Raw genomic sequence first — 22,070 nt, 5'->3', positions numbered from 1 at the left:
ATGCAGAACGGGGAGGCTATGAGCCCGCAGGACTCCAAGGCAGCAGGGGCCGAGGCCATGGAGGAGCAGAAGGCCCAGAACCAGGGGTGTGTGGAGCCCACAGCGCCTCCGCTTCCTCCTCCTTCACCACCACCACCAGGGCCACCAGAATACCCGAGACCTAGGCTGATCTTCCACACCCAGCTGGCTCATGGGAGTCCCACAGGCCGCATCCACGGATTCACCAACGTCAAGGAGCTGTACGCCAAGATAGCTGAAGTGTTCAACATCTCCCCCTCTGAGGTACAAAACAAATCCTGTAATGCATGTAATGATTAGGCTAAGAAGTGGCATTTCCAGTTTTGTGACAAAATAATCAAGACAAAGCATTTCTTGTTATTCTGGTGGATTTCTGGTTTGGTAGGCCAGATGCAAATAGGTGTTAGGTTTCCATTCTAGGCTATTTTCCATGATGCACTATTGAAGATCATTTGGCCTCACTACTGTCTGCCAGAGTTTGTAGTGATCTGCGCCTTGACCAGGATTAATAATGGGAACAAATACAGAACAACAAGACAAAGCAATGGTAGTGACTTTAGAGCAAAAATAAAAGCAAGTTACGAAAACGTTGCTTTGCAAGCTATTCAAATTCAGTTATGGTGCTTAGTTACATTGATGCAAATATCAATAATATAACTAACAATTACATAATATTACTGTTCCTTTTAAATCTGATAGATTATTATCAGCAGGAAGTCCAGCAGTGCTACATTTCAGCTGATAGAGAAACCAAGGTAAAGTGGTCAAATACTCAAGGAAAAACAGCCTTTCAAAGGGGCACTCCCTTTATGTAGTGTAGAAGCAGCAACGGCAGAGACAGTCCCGAGTATAGGTGAAGCTCACATATATAAGACCTTTGTGTGTAAAAATGGAGTTGCCATTTAAAATACCCGAAGAAGTTACATTATCCTAAATATCTAAAAGCTAGAAGCTGTAAGAAGTGACTGAACTGTCCATGTTTTAGATCCATTAAATTGTCAATTTCAGGTAAATCATATTTCCAAAATGGTTATACAAGATTATGGTACTAAACAATTAATTGATAGCACAGTAGGGGATCAAAGGTGCGGTATACAGTCAGGTTACAGCAGGCAGCTGCAAGGCAGATCCTGAGAAGTCTACTAAAACCTTTGGTAGGTCAAGGCTGCTCAAACCACCCCCACAGCCTGATACTGCTCTCAATGCTCAACACAACCAAAGGCCCCAGACTGTCACTGAATGACTTTTCCACTAGCTACACTTTTTTTTTGTATTTCATACAGGCATTGAGATTAAGTTTATCTAGACCAGCTGGAAGAAGATGCAACAGTAGAGTGATCAAAGAGTGTGTACGTGGTAGCAAAGTGTTAGTTGAGGAAAGACTGTTGCACGGCTTTAGATGTAGACAACCAATTTTCTGTCCTCTGCATGTACACATTTTGTGTGTACTAAACTGTGGTTGTTTGTGCAGTTCAATACGAGGATACACTTTAAAAAGAATAAGGATAATGGTGGCCATGAACAGATACACTGCTGTTCTGCATGGTCCTCCGGTATATTATGGTAACAAAGCAATACAATTCAACATTGGCCTTATCTAATACTTATCAGCATAGTTATGAAGGCCACCATGAAGACTTTTTCTATCAGTGTATTATTCCCAGTTGGACATAAATTACTGGAGATGAACGGATGTAGACCAATGTACTTCTTATAGGAGTTAACCTTGATGATCTTATCAGGCAACTGTTTCTTGTGTTGCCCTGTTTTTTCTTTGTGTTACACAAGAGTCAATTCCTAAACTAAATGTAAATATCAGAACAACCTATGTTCATTAACCCAGGATATCCCACCACATCAAATAAGTATACTTACACACCCTTGTATTCATCTTTTGATATTGCATTTTCAGTGTAAACATTTAGCTGATCATTTTACCCAGAATGATTTTAGATGAGTGGACAGAGGAATAAGAGTTAGTAGGTTGTAACTCTCAGATGCTCTTGTCCAAATTGAATCAGAAACCAGCCATCCTGAAAGAATAAACAGTTTAGAATGGTCGGATGGATTACTATTAATAGGCTTGCAGCCTTACATTGTAGCAAATACATAATAATAAATAGTATAAATGAATCTTTTAGTCTTTGAGACTTTTAAGATTTTGTCAGAGAATGTCACTTTTTACTGTCACTTTATGAAACGGTTTACATATAATGCAGAAGACTAGAAAATAATAATAAACACACACCTTTTGTCTGGTCTTGCCTGCTTTGCTGTTAAATCAACATTGATAAGTCTTAAACCAATGTTTTTTTCTGGCAAATATTATTTAGCGGCATGTATATCTACAAGACCTTGAACTGCAGTCAGAATTCAAGATACAAGACTTCCTGTGGGAAATAACAGGCAATTAGTTAGTGATAGTGAGAGGTAAAGCATTTCCCTTGACCTCCTGGACTGAACGCATACAACATAGAGTTACAGTACAGTGAGATGCCAAAGAAGACCTTGGACTGAGAATTACTATGAGCAATTGGCTATCTAAAACAGGAACTACTCCAAGTGAGATAACAGTTCACACAGGTTATCTTGAATTTCCATTATGGATTGTATAGTCAAACTTAAACTTTAACCTCAAGTTTCAGATTGCAAAACAAAAACAAAAAGGCTTTTCTAATTATACATTCTAGAGTTTGAAGAAATGTTATTTGAAAGTCACATGTTCACTCCAGCATACAGAATGTGCAAAAGCTGTTCTCTTTAGACACATTTTCTCCCAAACATGTCTGATATTAGATGGTGTGATTGTCAGATTTGATGTTTAGTAAAAAAAAAAAGGTCTTCATTTTAAGTGTATATCGGCTACTTATTATATTTTTGTGAGACACTCTTAATTCAACCACTATCCTTTGATAGCAACCATAATTTAAGCACTTAATCCCTAACATGAACAGAAACATTTCTAATCAAATAGCCTGTGTGCTGTGACTGATTTAAACATTCATCTTGAAATACACAAAGGCTCTTAACGAGTTGTCACATTATGGCTGATAACAAAATGGCCACAATAGCAAATTGTTGACTCTACTGCCCTCTGCTGTTTAATCTCTATACAGCACAGCTAAAGGAATTCTGATGGGCTCCATTCACTCTTGTAATAAAACAGGAGGAAGACAATTACAACAGAAACTATAACCAACACATGTATTGTAAATAGGTAGGAAAATTATTGTTGTTTTTCAAAACATATTTCATCCACGATATAAAAAGTAACTTGCTAGGGATGATCAATACATGTCATAACAAACAACACACACTTGAAGTTTTCACCAAAAGCAAATTGAAGTTGAAGTGAATTATTGGGCAATTAAAACAGTTAATTAGTATACACTTTTTCTAATTGAATAATGTGCTTTGAAATGGTAAATGTAATGTTGTAATGTTATTTATATTTCTAAATGGAAAATTTGGTGGAGTCTTAATCTTGTTTTAGTGCAGAGGGTGGACATCATATCATAAATACTCAGATACAGTGTGTGTTTCACTTTTGCATAGGTGTTCGAGATGTTGATTTCTGCTCAGTTATTAACAGAAAAACTTTAAAAGTTGTACTTGTACTGGATGAAGGTGCTGGTATTTATATGTTGATGTGTGCTTGTAAATGTGTCTGTATAATTGTTAGTGTGATAGAGACTGTAATGGGGTTGCATGTAAATAAATGTTTTAGTGTCTGTAGATGGTTCTGTGTGTACGTGCCCAGGGACTACAGATGTAACATATCTTATAACTAACCCTGGCATAAATGAGCTCTTCTCTTTTTGAGATTAATGTTTTTTTATGCATGGTCCTTGTTTAATAAAGACTAATATTATATTAGTATAAATAATAATAATACAAATAGAAATAATTAACTTTTTGGTCCATTTTCTCCCCTTAGATCCTGTTCTGCACCCTCAACTCTCACAAAGTGGACATGCAGAAGCTACTGGGGGGGCAGATCGGACTGGAAGACTTCATCTTCGCTCACATCAGAGGAGAGACCAAGGAGGTGGAGGTGACAAAGACGGAGGATGCATTGGGCCTCACTATCACAGACAATGGAGCTGGATATGCTTTCATCAAGGTGAACAAGTAGCAGAGCTAAACAAGCTGAACCCTGTCACCTCAATTTGTAGAAGGCTCCAAACTGCACATGTGAAACACTTCAATTGTATTTTTTTCAGAGGATAAAGGAAGACAGCACCATAGACCAGCTGAAGACAGTCTGTGTTGGTGACCACATCGAGGCCATCAATGACCAGAGCATCGTAGGCTGTCGACACTACGAGGTGGCTAAGATGCTGAAAGAGCAACCACGAGGCATACCCTTCACGCTCCGCCTGGTGGGGCCCAAGAAGGCCTTTGGTGAGTGGAAAATGTTTCTCTGTGACTGGGCTTCACTGTCATGTGCAGAACAGATGAAGATTGGGAATTCTAAACATCCACTCCTAATTCAGTCAGACATGGTGGTTGAAAGCAAACATAACATCATTTACAGATGTGGTTCACTTTCTAGTACATTTCTGCTTTTCGTAGGCAGGTTATTCTGGTAAACAAATGATTTCAAACAGTAAGGCACTGCTGCCCCCATACCTTGTATTCCTGTATTTTTAATTTCTCCCAAATCCTGAACCTTGTAATCACTTGCATTCCACAGTATAATTCAATTTCTGGTTATTTAAAAAACCAGAAGGGCTATAGTTCTGAGAACCAGGAAGTGAATACTCCAGGGGGAAATAAACATTTCTGTTGTGTTGTTTTCATTATCCTAAGCTCTCAGAATACATAAGAAGCAGAAGTATACAGAAACATATGGCTCAGTCAGTCAAATAAACTCTTAGCACACACAAACTGATTTTGGTTGTCAGTGAATTCAGCTCTTGTTAACAAACTGAGTGATTTTGGAAATTGTTTTTGTGAAAAAATAATTATGCAGTGCATTGGAAAGGAACTCTTTAAATTCAGTCACTGAATTGTGTTTTCATTCTCAATCATGTGCATGTACCCTGACCAAATTAAAAAGCTTTGAGGGATTTTCCATCACATCACAACCACAGGACAAACCGAGGCCCTTCAAAAAATAGATTGTCTACTGCACAAAAATGTATTTCAATATCTTGTGTTTTTGTTTGTTTGTTTACAATTCAACACCAGGCATATGAAATGTAGAACAGAAATGAAGCAAACCTTTTATAGGAATACAGAAACAACCTCCTGGAAGCAACCTCCACAAACACAGACACACACACACACACACATATGCACACACACACACGCAAACACACACACACTAATACTAATACTGTACGTGTTGTACTTTCGCTATTTCTAGAGAGCCGGAAAGACACCTTCATATACATTTCAGCTATTTATCTGCCAGGAATAAAATTGGACTTGGCTCGACTTCCTTCTCTGACTTTTGCTGTATTTATTACTGCAATGTGTTGATAGTTACAATGAAAAAATATTAAGATTAGAATCTGAGAAAACTATTGAATCTAAAAAATGTAATGGGACATCACCTAAAACCAGCCTGTTGTCAATGACATAAATCTGCTCTTACACAGAGGCAACATGTTGTACACTTTGGATCTGTGACTTTTTTTTTACCATAAATGCTCCCTTTTCCCTTTTCCCTTTTCATTTCCAAGAAATGCTTTATGTGTCAAAAGTACATAAGTGGCTTGTGTATGGAATCTGGTTTAAAACTTGGAGAGGAAAAAGGAAGTCCCCTTTTCAGTGGATGAAGTGGACTGGGCTGGAGTCCAGCTGTCCACAGCTACACATGTTATCTCACAGGACACTAAATCAACGGTCAACCGGCTAATTTCCTGTTAACAATCAGCATCTCTTAGTATATTGTGCCCATGCCTGCTGATGTTATAAGAGATAGCAAAATAGTTGCAAAACAATCTCATCTCAAGGTCCACTTACTCGCTCCCTTGTTCTGGAGCTTTCGATCTTTATCTGCACAGCCGATTGAGTTTGCTAATTTCTCGTGACTCAAGGAACCGTAGATGTTCAAACTCCTCTATGTCGACTTAAAAGTTTTGTTTTGTGAGCTGCTGTGTTCAAGATAAATAAGCTCCACAGAAACCACACGTACACCATTTAGTGAACATCTTTATAAAAAAAAAGAACCTTAAAATAAGTGCACTGTTTATTATCAAACCACAAGCTGGTTTTGTAAGTAACATCAGGGTAAACTGTCCTCAGGCCTTCAGTTAAACAGATGTAGCAGGTTAATATCTGATATACGTGATTAGCAGAGCAGAAACACATCGCATCATTTCTTTGTATAAACCTGACAGTCACAATTGTCATGGTTGTGAATTAAATCGCTTAATAAACGAAACACACATACGATAACTGGCTGCCAAATCTGCGTACGATGGATTAGATTTCATGCGTAAAATAATGTATTACACTAATTAGAACCCTGAATGTAACAGAGCTGGTACATCATTATGGCCCCAAAAGTCAGAAATAATAGAGAAAGAATACTATGTGGTGTGCAGATACATTCACATTGACGATTCAGCTGCTACTTTATATTCAATTTCAATAAGCAGCATGTGGAAGCTTTAAGTCTGCTGTAGCTATTCTACACTATTGAGATGACCTGATTAAATAAAGGGAAGTAACTTAGAGAGGGACTAACAGCAGTTGCTGAATATTAGTCCCACACATGGTTAACATGTGACATAGTTGATGCTGACCTCTGACATCCCTCAGGAAAGGGTTTGATTCCCTTTTGTAATCAGTGACATAAGATTCTGAAAATAGACGTACATTTTCACATTCACTTACAGACAACAATAACAACACAACACCACGATTGGCTTCAACACTGTCTTTGTGTAGCTGGGACACAAGATCACAACAAACTACACCATGAAATGTGATTATAACTGTATTCAATATAACTGTATATCATGACATTTCATCTCACAGCAAGTATTACTTATTAAAACAATATTTCAGGTTGTAAAACACAGCAGTAGTGGGGTGCCCTCAGGTGAACTGATGAATAACACTCCAGGTAAAAACTGTTGAAGGGTTTGTCATCTGACAAGAAATAGACATCAGAACAAGTGAATGTACATTTTGGTGCTTTGCTTTGGTCTCTGTTAAATGTGTCCTTCCCGGGAAAAATATACTGTGTTTTGGTTTCTTTGGAAATGATCGAAGTAGAACACGGTGAGACACTTCTGCAGAAACCCGAACCCATAAAGAAGTGTTTCTGTATTTAATTAGCATCGTGTTTCTGTGTGTGTGGTTAGACATGATTGGAATGAGGACCAGAGCGCCAAAATCTACAGAAGGCAAGATGGTGAACGGGAGAGAGACGCTTCGTCTTCGCTCGAAGGGTGCTGCTACAGTTCAGGAAGTGGTGAGTTTCATTCCCATGGGGTACACTGAATAATGGAAATTACCTAACCTGAACTGAATGCAGTTGACTTTGGTCACACAAAAACCTACAAGCACGTACACAGAGTCGCACAATGTCTGTTATTCCTCATTGAACAATGTCTCACTCTCAACTTCCTACATGTCAATGCAGGATGTTTCACATTACAATGAACTGAGATTTGAATTCACACACCCTATCCCTTGGAGAAAGTTTGAAGGGTGAAAAGTTTTTCAAGAAGGGACAAATATAGTACAACACTCGACAGCAATACTTGATATACTGTATTTATATAGCATAAAGACAAGTGATAAACAATAGCCCAAGATATGCTTGGCTCGTACATGTTTTGGAATGAGAAGGTGTGCTTGTGTCATCATATTTAGAGCGTGAACGCCACTACATTTCCACTAACAGCTTTATATTTGTACTGTTCACTCTGTCAGCAGAACGAGTTTGAAGAACGTGCCACCAAGAAAGTGGACGACCTGCTGGAGAGCTACATGGGTATCAGAGATCTGGAGCTGGGTAAGACCACCCACATAACACTTGTGTCCTTTAAATAGACATACCCTTTAAATCCATGTTTAGATATGAGGACGTGAGCCAATGCTGAATGGATGTTGCACACAGATCGTGGAGTCAGTGAGGTTTGCTGCTGGTAAACTGCCTCGCTCACTGCCTCTCTGGCATGCTGAGATAGGCCAGGCCACTTCAGACCTGAACCCGATAAAAGGAAAATTCCTCCTCAGAATTTATACTCTCCACAAATAAACTCATGATGAAATGTACCTGGAGGAAGCTGTTACGTGTGTTAATCTAGTATTTTCCTCAATTCTTTTTACTTTTGACTTCCTTTAGTATATCTTTCACTCAGGTCAGTTTTCATGGAGATGTCATGCATATCATTTCATTCTCAGCTCCACCTGCCGAGGAAGGCCGTAAAAAGAGGTTGAAAGCTCCAGAAAAAGTTAAGATTTAAAGTCAAGATTTAACTTTATGACATTAAAGTATTCATACACAAAACTCATCATTTGTGGGCTATTTACTTTTATTCCAACTGAATATCACAACAAACTGAATATTTTTAAGGAGTTGTAGTTCATTGTGTTGTCAGCACAGGAGCGAGGCATCGCCAAGTTGAATGTCCTTGTAAGAATCAGGAACTTGAGACGTGCAGACCATCAACATTATCAATGATACGAGTTTGCCAATTCCCAATTCCCAGACTTTTAAGGCCAGTGGCCTGACCTAATTTAACCTGATTTCTCAATCTGCCCTTCTCCCTGTTTTATCTCTGGGTCCTAAAACGATCGTATAAAAATATGTTTGGTTGCATATTTTCATCCAAATATTGCTCCCGAATCCCCATAGCCATCCTGGGCAACAGCCAATGTATTCTTCATTGTCAAACAGTAAACTAGCTTTTTGGCATGTAAATTACATGATTAATTTCCAAATGTCATGACAGTCTATAGAAGATATGCTTTGGATGCTGAGAAAAGAAAATCTACCAGAATTTGGCAGTAGTTATCAACAGTTAACCCTCGATTGTCCCGTCCTTTCTTTTCTGCAGCAACCACCATCGTGGAAGCAGGAAAAGACAAGAAGAACCCCGATGACTTTGCAGAGGCCTTGGACTCAGTTCTGGGAGATTTTGCTTTTCCTGATGTGTTTTTGTTTGATGTATGGGGAGCTATTGGGGACTGTCAAGAGTGGTATAATGTAGACATTTACTATATACGAGAGAGAGAGAGAGAGAGAGAGAGAGAGAGAGAGAGAGAGAGAGAGAGAGAGAGAGAGAGAGAGAGAGAGAGAGAGAGAGAGAGAGAGAGACACACACACAGAGACACACAGAGACACACAGAGTCACACAGAGTCACACAGAAGACCATTTCAACAAAGATATTTATACACATACCATGTCAGGGACTGCAATTAATTCAACCATTTCCTTACAGTTACATTACAATAATTTGCCCATAAGTGGATCATCATTTTGACAAATCTTTACAAAACACAGAACATTGCAGTGTAGTTGCACTGTAGTTAATCGACTCAACGATTAAAATGAGTCTTGATGGTGGGGGCCTTTAGCTGATGATCTTGTTGAGGAAACACACTGAGTGTACAATTTGCTGGTTCACAAAAAACAAGCTGATTCCTATTTTGAAAAAAGTTGACATAAAGGTTCTGAGGGCTCCCTTTGCATACATGCATATACACCATTACGTGAAGGATATGTTCACAATGTGTCAGGAAACACAACTGCAAAACAGTGACCAATCAGCCAGCCATCTAGGAATCAAGGAAGTTAGATAAGGAATTAACTACAGTAAACCTTGTTCCTTTGATGCAGACCCACTGGGGGAAACAGGAGAGGAACAAGGCGTAATGCTTTTGTCATCCCAAAGTCAGAATGTATTACTACTTCTTCATTACCAATAACCAAATGAAGTTAGAGCTCTACATGCATGATTCATGAGTTAAAATATGTTTGCAAACAGGTTGTCATTATATTCATATAGAATTATTCTTGAAATAACCAAGTGGCCCCAGTGCAGAATGAAATTGCAATTGAAATATTCTCATTCCTCTCAGTGACTGGTCTGAATTTGAACTGGATTTGAACTGAATTTGAACACATTAATCAAGATTGTTATCTGAAATGTTCTTACATGATCATTACTGTCAAACAGGAACCAAGGCCACAATTCCCATGATTAAAAAAACCCCTAAATAAAGATAACTTGTGCATGCGTAAACCATTTTGATTGGAAAAAAAAATGCTCATCATCGTCATGCTAAAATATCACTCCGTCACATATTCACTTTCTTCCAACTTTTGCCATAAGTTCACAGGAAACTCTTCCGGTTTGTTTTAAGGAGAGAATGTAAATATACTTGACCAGATTGTTGCAGTCTTTATACTTCACTTATCACTTAGTTTCAATTGGCTGCTCTCTCTGCACTGGAGAGCATTCACTGTAAAAAGAAGGAAGAATCAAACTACATGTTGGAGTTTGACAGTTATATCTTTTCTGTCTCACCGAACAATGTGAACAAGGTATAAAGTCATATTATTTAAATGCTTGTAAGTAAGTAAACACTGAAATGCAGTCGGACTTAACTTCACTCATTCTGGCTACACTGGTTCAGCTCCATCAGTGATGATGTTTTGTTTTATCACTTTGTATATGATTGCATCTCTTCATGTAGACCTAATAAATGCATGGCACATTTGACATAAATTGTAAAAAGGTTGAATCTAGTTGTCAAGCCTGTGTGTTTACCAGAAAAGCCCATTTGAAAGATTTTGGATGTTCTGCATTTTTACTAATCCTTTATTTATATATACAAACACATGCCATTTCTGTCTAGCACATTCTGACTGATATGAGTGATAACACAATGCTCAAAGCAGATCTGTGTGAATAGATGGGTGACTGAGTAATCATAAAGCAAGACATGACTGTTTTAGTTTCATTATATTATAGTGTATTTCTCTATTACAATACAGCCACATTGCACTGTCCAAATGATCAGGCTGAATATGGATTCATCCAACAACTGTATCATCCCCCACTCCCTGTTCAATGTCATCATAACCTATGATATCATACCTTCTCAGTTGACGGCAACTTGACGTTTTAGTTAAACATCTCAGAGATGCAGCAATAATAACAGTTTTACTAGCACTGCAGTGAAGCCCAGGGGAAAGGTAAGAGAGTGTGGATAAGAAATATGTACAAAGGAAAACATTTTTAAATATAAAACCAAAGTAAGCACACTAAACTTTGTTCAAATATGAAAATTTTACTTTCTCCAGATGGAAATATTGGATTTCATTACTGTGTGGTAAGTCAGTCACAATACATGTTTCAAAGACAAGTACAATAATTGAGTACGCTTCTTTCTAAAAGGATCAGTTCACTCAAATTGAAGCATAATTTGTATCACTTACCCTTAGTAACACTTGCACTTAACCTTATGCACTTCGGCCTACTTAAAAGAAATGTCCCACTTAAAGACATTCTTTTGTTGAATGTTTAAAATATATGTTTCATCAATTTGAACTGCACACATTAATTACCTTTCAACTGTAATCCAGAACTCTCAGAGGGTGTTATCTCCCAACATAAAGCTACATTCATGGCTAAACACAAACAGCGGTATGTAAGAAAATATGTGTTAGAAATGTAAGGTAGCCAAACCAAAATAAAGAAAGTGATAGCATTACTTATCAAGTAATATGACACATTTATATAACACTGTCAAAGATAGGAGGTCACTTAAATCTTAATTTCGCAATTACAATTACACTTTCTCAGATCTTCATTCTAGTAGAGTCAGGCATCATTTTTATTTATCAGATAGGGATTTCAAACTATTTATGTAAATATGACCTTTCATGCAGCAATAAATCTCAAATGAATACTGTTACTGTTACATTATTGTTTGCATTTCTGAAGTTGACAGTGGAAAAGATTAGTCTACCACTGACAACAGAAACTTTGCATTTGCAGGGTCTGCGTCAACATTTATTTTGTTACAATAATGAAATAATGACTTTCACACTGGCATCGCTTTATTTTCCTTTTTTTCTTCTTCTACCAAACCTAGATGCGACCATTAATGAGTTCACAACTGATCATTTTAGGGTCTAGAAAGTATAGTTTGATTCGCATGCATCATCAGAACATTCAACACAAATAAAATACATTGTAAAGTATTGTATACACTGTTCAAATGGAAAGTGTTTGGAGGCCTAAGCTACATTTCATTTTAGTCAAAATATCTTCACTTTTAGGCACTTCTACAAGATTAGGATCAGTGTTAGTTGCTCTTGGGATCAACTGTTCCTTCTGCATGTACAGTGGTTACAGGTTGTATCCATAGTCAGCCCCTGCTCTCTCTATATACTATACTACACTAAGTGTCATTGCTAATACTGCTAAACATTTCAGTGGGATACAATAAAATAACAAAATTCCATTCTTTCATATTATTGGTGCAATCCTGCTTCTTATCCTGGCCACAGTTAACATGAAAACTCATCAGAGCTTGAAAACACAGTCAATCACATTCTGTAACCACAGTGATGTCACTCAGTCTGTTGCAACAACTCAAATCCAAACAATCACGGAGAAGCGGGTGGTGGTGTAGATGGGGGCATTACATTGGATTTCCGTGTCTCTTCTTTTTCATCCGGTCCCAAGCTGCTCCCAAGTGACGATCGTGTGAACCTTCTGACGGTATCACTGAAAGACGGGTACAAGGTCATGATGGAGCCGCGAGACCAGTTGAGGCGGGGGTTGATCCTCCTAAGGACCGCCCTTCGGAACAGGATGTATACCCACGGATCCAGGATCTGGTTCCAAGTGGCGAAGCGTAACCATAGCAGTAGGTATTTGATCTGGAGGGGCACTCCGGACAGCACAGTTTGGGCAATAAAGACCTGGTGTGGAAGAGATGGAAGTGAGGTAGAGGTAAAGAGGGAGGTAAATGAGAGGCAAAGACAGGAAAAAAATGATGGTGGAAAGGAGTGGGGGAGGAATGAGATGACATGGGATTGGAGGATTAAAGAGAGCAAGTCAAATAGTTGCAAAGGAGAAAAGACAATTACAACAGACAACAAATTAAAAGTTGAAAAGATTGGGAGGGAGAGATTAGAAGTAAAGAACAAGAGGAAAAAGAAGAAATTGGTTAATATTGCAAATGCACACAGACACATACACATGTGCTAAGTCTACTGAGTGGGAATGGCTAGACTCATTTTGCCATGGCTGTCCTGAGGCAGTGGCAGGTGCAACATAATTATCCCCCTTGCTTTACTAAAATTGCAGCATTTTATGTGAGGCATAGCCTTATTAGCATTAGCTCAGCAGTCTCTTGTGGGGGGAAACATGCTAACAAGCTCTTTAAAGAATGACAAATTGGCATATTGTTACCTCTGTTCCAAATTCAGCTTGTGCCAAAAAAACAGTTCTACTGTGGTTTACACCCGAGCAGTGCGAGGAAACAGTTACATAAATCCACTTCATCGTAAAACTGTTGCATGCAAGTGTTGGGATGAAGTGCAAACCACAGTTTTAGTTAGGCAAACTTTTCTTAGATGCAGAGCTGCTCCAGAGGCTGAAACAATCAAAGAGCCACAATTGTCAACGGTGGAAGTTATCTTAGAGGCTAACTTCCACTTTCACAGAAGGTAGCTTTCACGGTCTTGCTTACTGGCAACAGGTTATTTCAAGCTAGATAAGTTACTGCAGCAAGATTGCAATTTTCAGGAGTGATACATTTACTGAACCCGGAAAACTTCTGTGATGTTTCACTCTTTCAAAAGATATCTTTAGCTCTGCTTCAAAGAAATGTTTGAGGAACTAAACAAAACTGCAGAGTGTTAAGCTATGAAGTCTTGGAAGATATATCATCTGTGTTAGTTTCAGGGAATGAAAGCAGGCACAAGGGAAATAAACAATCATGACAATGGGCTGAGTCTTTTTAAGTGAACTGTTTAGTAAATGACTATGAATGGAATGAAGTTTACAAAGCAGCAGCAAAACTGAGATGAGACACTGGCTGCACTATGAATCATGCTTCCTATGAAACTCTGAGTTTATGGGTAATGGTTTGGAAGCTGCAAGACATCGAGTAACCTTTACACTGGGGGTGAGAACAACCTTTTGACGTCTTTGTTTTTACCCTTTGCTCGCACTTGACACGTGATGTATATCCAGGGGTCAAATATCTGATTGCAGGTGGCCATTCGTATGGAGAACAAAACAATTTCATCTTTTAGAGGATCAGCAGTCACCACGCTCATCAGAATATGTATCTGTGCAGGGTGTCACACAACTGAGGTTAGACAGGATTGCAGAAAAAACTGTGCTCCAGACAGGCACTCTGTTCCTTAGTCTGATGTGCTCAATTTAAAGTCCCTAGGTGGTCTCAAAAAAGAGAGTGTGGTAGATGTCAATTCATGCTGGGCTGAAAGGAACATATAGATCCCATCTATTTCACCAGGATTGTCTCCATATACAGTAAGACAAAAACATCTATACGTGGGAGGTTTCATTGTACAGTATTATTTTAACTACAGATCCATACATTATAATCTCTTGACATAATGTTGAGCAGTTATCAAAAGAAATGTTTTTGATCAAGACACAAAGGAAGGAGGGACAAAGAAGAGAGGTGTGATGGGTGGAGATTAAGTAGATTGGAGTAAATTCTTCATATTGCTTTAACATTTATGAGTTTTTTTCTAATCCTCCAGCAGAACAATGAGAAGACAGATCTCAGGAAAACAGCAGTTTATTACAACTTGGGCTTTATTTTTTATGCTTGTCCCATTGGTCTTATTCTGGACTGTAATTTGCTAAAATCTCAGAATTTAGCAAAAAATCCTTAAAATAAATTCAAAGGTAGTGAAAAAAAAAGGTTTTGCCAGATTAGCTGCTACCATAATGCTGCTAACAATCCTTCATTACAAGGAAACTCCATGAATGCATACAACTAGTTGTACATGTAAGTGCAGTACATCAAAGTTGAAAGGAAGTCATGCTGTAGAGATGTTTACAATATATTCTACCTAATTCTACCTTCACCTTCATTTTCTCTCCAAATAAATTTGGCTAACGCAGTTAATTAGTTTTCAACCTGTATGATTATTGGACATATTGTTAGTGATGTTGCCATCTTATCAGCGATTACATTGGTGAATGCAATGTTAAAACAGACAGAACCGATAGTTAGATCTACCAAAGTAAAATCCAATTTATAATAAACTGGAGTTTTACCTTAAAAGGAACCAATTTCGCCCGTGCTCTAAAGCTGAGATGTCACATCTGAACTAAAGCGTTAAGTGGACTATCTGATCCAGGATAAGATCACAGGGCTTTCAGATCAACTAGTTAGGAAGCTGCATTGCTAAGGAGAAATGAAGCATATAGAGGGGGAGTGGAGAAAAGGAACTGAGAACCTTGTGATGCCTTATTATGGTTTAAACTGTTGAAGGGCATCACTGATAATAACCGGAGTAATGGATGACACCATTACTCAAAGTGCTTTGCAAAATTATAGCTGACTGTATTTTTTAAATTATAATCAAAATCTGTGTGAGATAAAAAGACAGAGGCTATGAAAGGATTGTGTTTTATGGCTTTCTGGTAGAAATTCAAATACGTTTATTGCCAATTGCTAAAAATGTGAAGATAAACGGCCAAAGAAGGCACATTCACCCATGGGTTTTATCACCACACAACACACTGTCAACAGGGAAGAGTGTGAAGTGTCCACAAAACCAGTCCTAAACATATTACACGCACACATATCGGGCTTACTTATTTAAAATGGGCAAACTCACCAGAAGGGGGCACCAGCAGATAGAAGCGATGACCATGATGAGGATGAGCTGAACCATCATCTCTATTTCATGATCTCTACGACGTTGGGTCCTATCATCTCCGCAACACACCTTGATCAGGGTAACGACGCTCACAGTGTTAAGCAAAAATGACACAGCGATGCACATCAATCCGACCAGAGAGAACAGCAGGGAGAAGGCAAAGTTATTTCCCGTAGAGCTGATGTTGAAAAAACACCAGGAGCCGGGCATCTGCATGTGGTAGCTCCCAACACCCGTCAGGGGAAGCAAAGCTATGCAGCCTGCCATCAACCACACCATCAGCACCATGGAAACTGTTCGGCTCTTGGGCATTCTGGTGGAGTGTGCAAATGGATGGTTGATGCCAAAGAAGCGCTCTACGGCCATTGCGGCACTAAGCAGCAGTGGGCACAGTCCATAGAAGACCATGGACATACCCATGAAGTTGCAGAAGTGGCAGTTTGGATCTAACTTCCGCCAATTAAAGTGCGTAACATGGAAAGATACCACGATGGAGGCGGTGACCAGAAGACCCATGAAGTCAGTGACCACCAGGCCACCCAGGAAAATCATGAAGGTGGAGCGTGAGCGGCTATGTGTCCGCAGGATGGACTTGAGTAGAACTACAAAGGCGATGAGATTGGAGATGAGACCTAATGTTCCAAAGATGGATGAGAAGTAGGCCGAGGCGATGGTGGGTTGGTACCTGAATGGAGGGCTGTTGATGGAGTAGCAGAGTGGGGTGTTGTTGGCAGGTGGCATGGCGGAGGCATTCATGGTGGTCAGCCGGTGTGGGGTCGTTGACTGCAGACGACTCAAGACAATACCAGTGTGAAGAATTTAATTTCTGTCTTCGACCTTGAAAGTAAAAACAAAAAAAGTGAAACATTGATGAACATATAATACAAATAAAATGAGCAAAGGGAAAGAACAACATAATAAATGATCTACTGTGAGAGTTGGGCTGGTTTTGTTGCACTTCAGATGTGGCAGCCTTCATGGCATTTTTGTGCTGAAATTGAGTTTGAATTCACCCATTGAATTTCTATACATGCTTTCTAGAGTCATGTGGGGCTAGTTTATAAAAAAAAAAAAAATGAATATCTTGCCATAATTTCCATTGGATATTATAACATTGCATTCACCAAAGTATTTGCTGAGCTCTGGGAACGTGGCTGTTGTATATTGCTAAAACAGTGTCCAATACAAGAAACAGGAGTTGGTCAGATGATTAAGAAAGTTGCATACAAGCCAACAGTCGAGCCAGATTAACTACATTACTTTATTTGGAGGTGAGACTCCAATATGATGATGATAATTCTTCATTGTGCAGGAGTTGAAAGAGGAGATTGGGCTGTAAACAATTTCAGTTTCTGTAATTATTTCAAACATTTCTCTCTCTGACACAGGGGATGTCTGATCGTCTGACTGCCCCTGTTGGACGCCTATTTATTCATTATTTTTAGCAATGTAGCGTTTTTTCCAGATCTCACCAATTTACTTGGTAGGTACAATAAATGTTAACAATAATGGTTCACTAAAACAAAAAAAACAACACCCTATCTTTTGAAAATCTATATTTTATTTGAAAGCATCTTGGAGTACAGTGAGTATCATTTTACGATGGACATGCAAACCATTATAGAGTCGATGTAACAGCTCAGATATAGCACTTACAACACCCACACAAACAAACACAGACAGATACAGCATGGGACAGAGATGGAGAGAGTGACACAGAGACCGATAAAGACAGAGAGTTGGAGAGCTGTCATTTCCTTGCAGGAAATGCAGTTATGTGAACAGTACTGACAGAGTTACTAAGAGGAAATGACATGACATTATATTACAATAGACACATAGTGCCACCATCAGCCTGTAATGTATTGTATGTATGGATTGTATGAAACTGGCTACAAGCAAGTGGAGTTACGCATTAGGCGGGATAGTAAAGTGAAATCAAATACGGGAAATAAATAATCATAATTTTCCATAAGCAAAATATTTGTTTGCTAGTGTATCATGTGGGTATTGATATCATCCTGTCATACATTAAAGGAATAAACAGGAAATATTAAATTCTATGATGTTATCTCTCAACATATTATCTCAGTACTTCCTGTAAGATACTTCATTCCCATTAAGTAGGTGGATCAACAAAGCTCATGGCCCTCATTTTATCAGTTAACAGAAGTTTAAGGCCACTTCATGTACTTTTATTTGCGTGTGTAATTCTTTTCAAGATACAATAACATTTTAATGAAGAAGAAAATTAGGTCAGCAAAGAAAAGAGAGAAAAAAGAAAGCAAACTGGAGGCCATGAGCATAATTCAGCTAGGATAAATAAACAAATAAAAGGATTATGTTTCCATTAATAAACTGTGCTGAAGTTAATATGGATCAAAATAGAACTGAAAACTGTACTACTTTGCATTGAGTGGCAGTGAGTGACATTTATTTGGAAACTATTAAATTCAACACGAGGAATTGTGTCATAAAGCAGGATTTTTTTTGTCACATATCCAGGCATCCTGGAGTTTATTGTTTTTCTTTCATACTTTAACTCACACTGACTGCACAGGACATTAAGCAGTGAGGGTAACATGTTTATGTTCATTTTTTAGAAGGATGCACATGCAGCACATACTTTATTTGATTGGTTCCCACTTTTTGCATCAAGTTCGTACACTTATTGCTGCGCTCATATCTTCCTGTATATTAGTGTTAAACATAGAGAAACGTAATAACAAACTGAAAAAATAAATTAAAGTTAGGCACAATGCACAATGCTGTGTGAAGATGCCTTTGTACATTGTTGCATTGCACATTTTTACATGATGCACATTTACACACGCTGGTAGTTTTCCGGAAAAAAACATCTGACGGTTCAACTGCACCACAACAAAACTAACAGGTGTCTTTTTTTAGCCTGGCTCACCCTTGAATTTACGTCTCCAGAGTGAGAAAGAACAATCTAATAACAGTGGGGGGAAAATGTGTTGAAATCCCATATATAATTTCCAGCTCATAAAAAAAAAAAGTCTTAAAGTTAACTTAAATTTAACAGTCCTTGAGAACTGTTATTTCAGTCCTGGGTTCAACCCTTATTCAGACAGTAGTTCTACAGTTTATGAGGACTTCATACATGCCAGCTTTTGCGTTTTTTGGACCATGTTGGCAGAAGATCAACTTTCTAATTTAACAAAAACTAAATGAGAGGTAACATATATTTCTGAAGAAACTGATCTTATATTCGATTCTATTCTAGCTATTGGAGTCCACAAAGTGGATATGAGTTAAGAGGAAATTTGCTGCTGTGTTCATCCATTGTGGAGCACTTCCGGATCCCTCGTCTCAAAGTCAATGAGTTTTTGGTTAAAAGCCTGAAATAAGGTCCATAGTTAACACAAGTTTAAGAGATTTTAATTATTCTATGTGTCTTAAAAAAGGCGGTTTCTAACAAGCGGCTTAATGAGACTACTAAATATCATCATGTCGAACACGAGTCCGCCTTTAGCTGAGCGATTGTGACGTGAAGTCATGCGACAAGATGTAGTTCCTATGTAGACATTAGATTTTTACTTTAGGGGAATGCATTTACGCTTCAAAAATCATAAAAGTGGTTTTCATCTGCAAAGATTATCCTAATTTATAAGCATCATAAATCTTTGTTTGATCTAAAATCCAGTGGAAAAATCCTATTGACTTTTTGTTGAAATAACCAATGTGATGCTAACTTCCGGGTTACATCACACAAAATACGTCATTCCTGCAGCACTCTATAGCCGGGTCAGCAGGGTTTTGTTGGCCTAATTGGCACGTATTCCCAAAAGGCTGAAAACATAAATTGAGAGAAACCTTTAGATCTTCTGCTAAAAGCTAACTACGCTATTAACAGGTCCTTCCATACCTTAGAGAATACAAGGAGGAGACAGGCGCCAGCTCTTGTATGACCCTGAAAACCTTTTGAGTGTGCCATTAGACCAAAGAGCCTGTTAGCATCTAAAATCAATATGTCATATCCAGTATTGCTTCACTGAGACAGTCCAGTGGTTTCCTATTCAAACTAATGGAAAACCACAGAAAAATAATCAGGAAGTGCATGTTACTGTATGCCATGGAAAATGCAATGTGTGTGCAAAATATGTGTCGAGAGGATTGGGTAACAGCCAGGGATCTTTTCCAAAAATAAAATGGTATTATTGGTTTTATTGGTAAACAGATTGGCTTCCACAAGACACCATTCAAATACAGATTATGGTGCAAAACAGTAATTACTACACTTGTAGTTGCTTGAAATGAAAACATTTTGAAACCTCTGGAATAGTCGACTGATATCCTGCTCAATCCATTAGTAAAACGTTATGATCATTTGTTTTCGTTGTTCGTATTACACACCTGCATTCATAATGTCCCTGACATACACATGAAAGCGATCAATAAATATGAGACATAATAAAAACAAACCCTAGCCAAATTACTTTGCATTCAGTCTACATGGCCAATAAAGTGATTTTGCATTTGTGCTTTTAGTGAGATAAACAAATAAAACAGAAATGTCACAGCCTGTGGGTCTTCTTAATCATTATTTCAACTGAAAGACCCTAGAATATCTTTCTTTTTACAAATATCTGATGTGTATACCAACAAGAAGTCTGGCATAAAGATTTGGAGCTGGCACTTAGGCAAAAAGGTGTTGACTGGAGAGTAAGAGGTTGGGTTTAAGAGCATAGATTGCACATATTACTGTGCATGTTTGATTTAGGAATACCAAAGTCCACATTTCAAGCAATATCTTATTCAACACCAACTGTATGGGTCACAAAGCAGAGGTCATCACACGGACAGAGGCTGCTGTACATCACTGACTTTCAGAATGAATGACCCAGGAATACAGGGTCAAAGGTTTTAGTTTCTGCCAAATAATTCTCCCACATGGGTCAAGCTTTGATTTATTTTAACATGTGCAGAGGGAGTTCATCGATGAAGCCTCGAAATGTTGACATCATGTATTAGCCGTTACACGCAAGTAAATGCTTAGTTTAGTTTGAATCACTGTTCTTTCAAACGGTGAAACAAAGTTAAATCATTACATTATAGTAACCCAAAGTGTGTTTGTCTTTATTTAATCAGCACTACACTGAGCAGCTTTCTGTTATGCTTAATGCTTTAATTTACATTTGCAAATCGTTAGCAACAAAACAAAACAATTAAAGTTGACAAAATGCAACTTCTACTCAGTGCCCTGACAAATAAGAATCCTTCAATGAGCCTTTAAAACAAAAAACTTTATCAACAGGGGATAGATTCCAGATATCATTCATGTTACTTCAATTTAAACATGGATTTTTCAAAAAGTTGTTTACGAAGTAATTAAAATGTATCTTACCACAGAAGCACTTTCAAGGACCAAGTTGTCTCTAAGTTGGGAAGTTTGCACTACTCCAAACCATCTTTCTTCATGTGTAAGATGAATAACACAAACAACAGTCACAGGAAGAGGTGGGAAACATGATGGAATTAAAGTATATGAAGTACTACAGCAAACTGTTAGCAGTAACCCTCAATGTTCTATACTCTCTTCCCCCGCAGCTCAGACACTCTACCTCTCCCCCGCTAGTCAGGCTTCCTCTGCCCTTCCCCGGAAGACAAAAAGGGGAAGGGCACTGGGAAGACACCACACAGTGTTTTAGGCAAGAGAATGCGCAACAAAGAAAAGTTGTAAGGCATCAAACTAATGTTAATATGTTGTGCACAGCAGGGGTTGCCTCATGTTTGGTATTAAAATCTATTTAATTTTCTACATGTGTCAGCATTTCTTCAAGCTGTAGAAAGGGGTCAATTAAATTTGACGTTTTATAGTATTTATTTTCTTTTGTTGCACTGAGCACATATGGGTATGAACAGCTACAGTTCTCCAAATGTGAAAACTTGAAATAAAATCGATTAGCCTCATAGTATATTATCTGAAAACTTTAAGGCTGGTAGCTATTATGTATTTGCATTAAAGCAGTCAACAAAGGCAGTACAACAATCATTCTTCTAATACTAATTAATGTCAGAGAAGAGACTTAAGCAAGCAACTCGATTTGAGACTATTCTACAATTGGAAAAAGCTGAACATGCCATCAGCAAATGTTTTTATTTCTTTGGTTTCAAGTTTTACGTAGAATCTGGCCTTTTCACAGTTTATAACACTGAATGGCTTGTTCAGAT

General features: G+C 38.2%; 2 protein-coding genes across 2 annotated transcripts; one reads left to right on the top strand and one right to left on the bottom strand.

The window, feature by feature from the left end:
• gipc3 (GIPC PDZ domain containing family, member 3) lies at positions 1-9,199 on the top strand (the record flags this gene model as incomplete). The annotated part of the gene is made up of 6 exons (XM_029430133.1): positions 1-282; positions 3,956-4,141; positions 4,242-4,422; positions 7,341-7,450; positions 7,915-7,996; positions 9,045-9,199. Coding segments are annotated over exons 1-6 (996 nt in total), but the record flags the coding sequence as incomplete, so codon positions are not given.
• Positions 9,200-11,268: 2,069 nt separating this feature from the next.
• tbxa2r (thromboxane A2 receptor) lies at positions 11,269-21,466 on the bottom strand. Its single transcript, XM_029430409.1, has 3 exons — positions 21,244-21,466; positions 15,834-16,712; positions 11,269-12,926 (listed from the first exon to the last, which is right to left on the bottom strand). Exons 2-3 carry the CDS (start codon positions 16,629-16,631, stop codon positions 12,609-12,611), a joined length of 1,116 nt encoding a protein of 371 aa, XP_029286269.1. The 5' UTR covers positions 16,632-16,712; positions 21,244-21,466; the 3' UTR covers positions 11,269-12,608.
• Positions 21,467-22,070: the final 604 nt, after the last annotated feature.

This window comes from Cottoperca gobio, chromosome 4 (genome assembly GCF_900634415.1).
Source record: "Cottoperca gobio chromosome 4, fCotGob3.1, whole genome shotgun sequence".
Taxonomy (NCBI): domain Eukaryota; kingdom Metazoa; phylum Chordata; class Actinopteri; order Perciformes; family Bovichtidae; genus Cottoperca; species Cottoperca gobio.
This window is presented reverse-complemented; position numbering and strand designations above follow the sequence as displayed.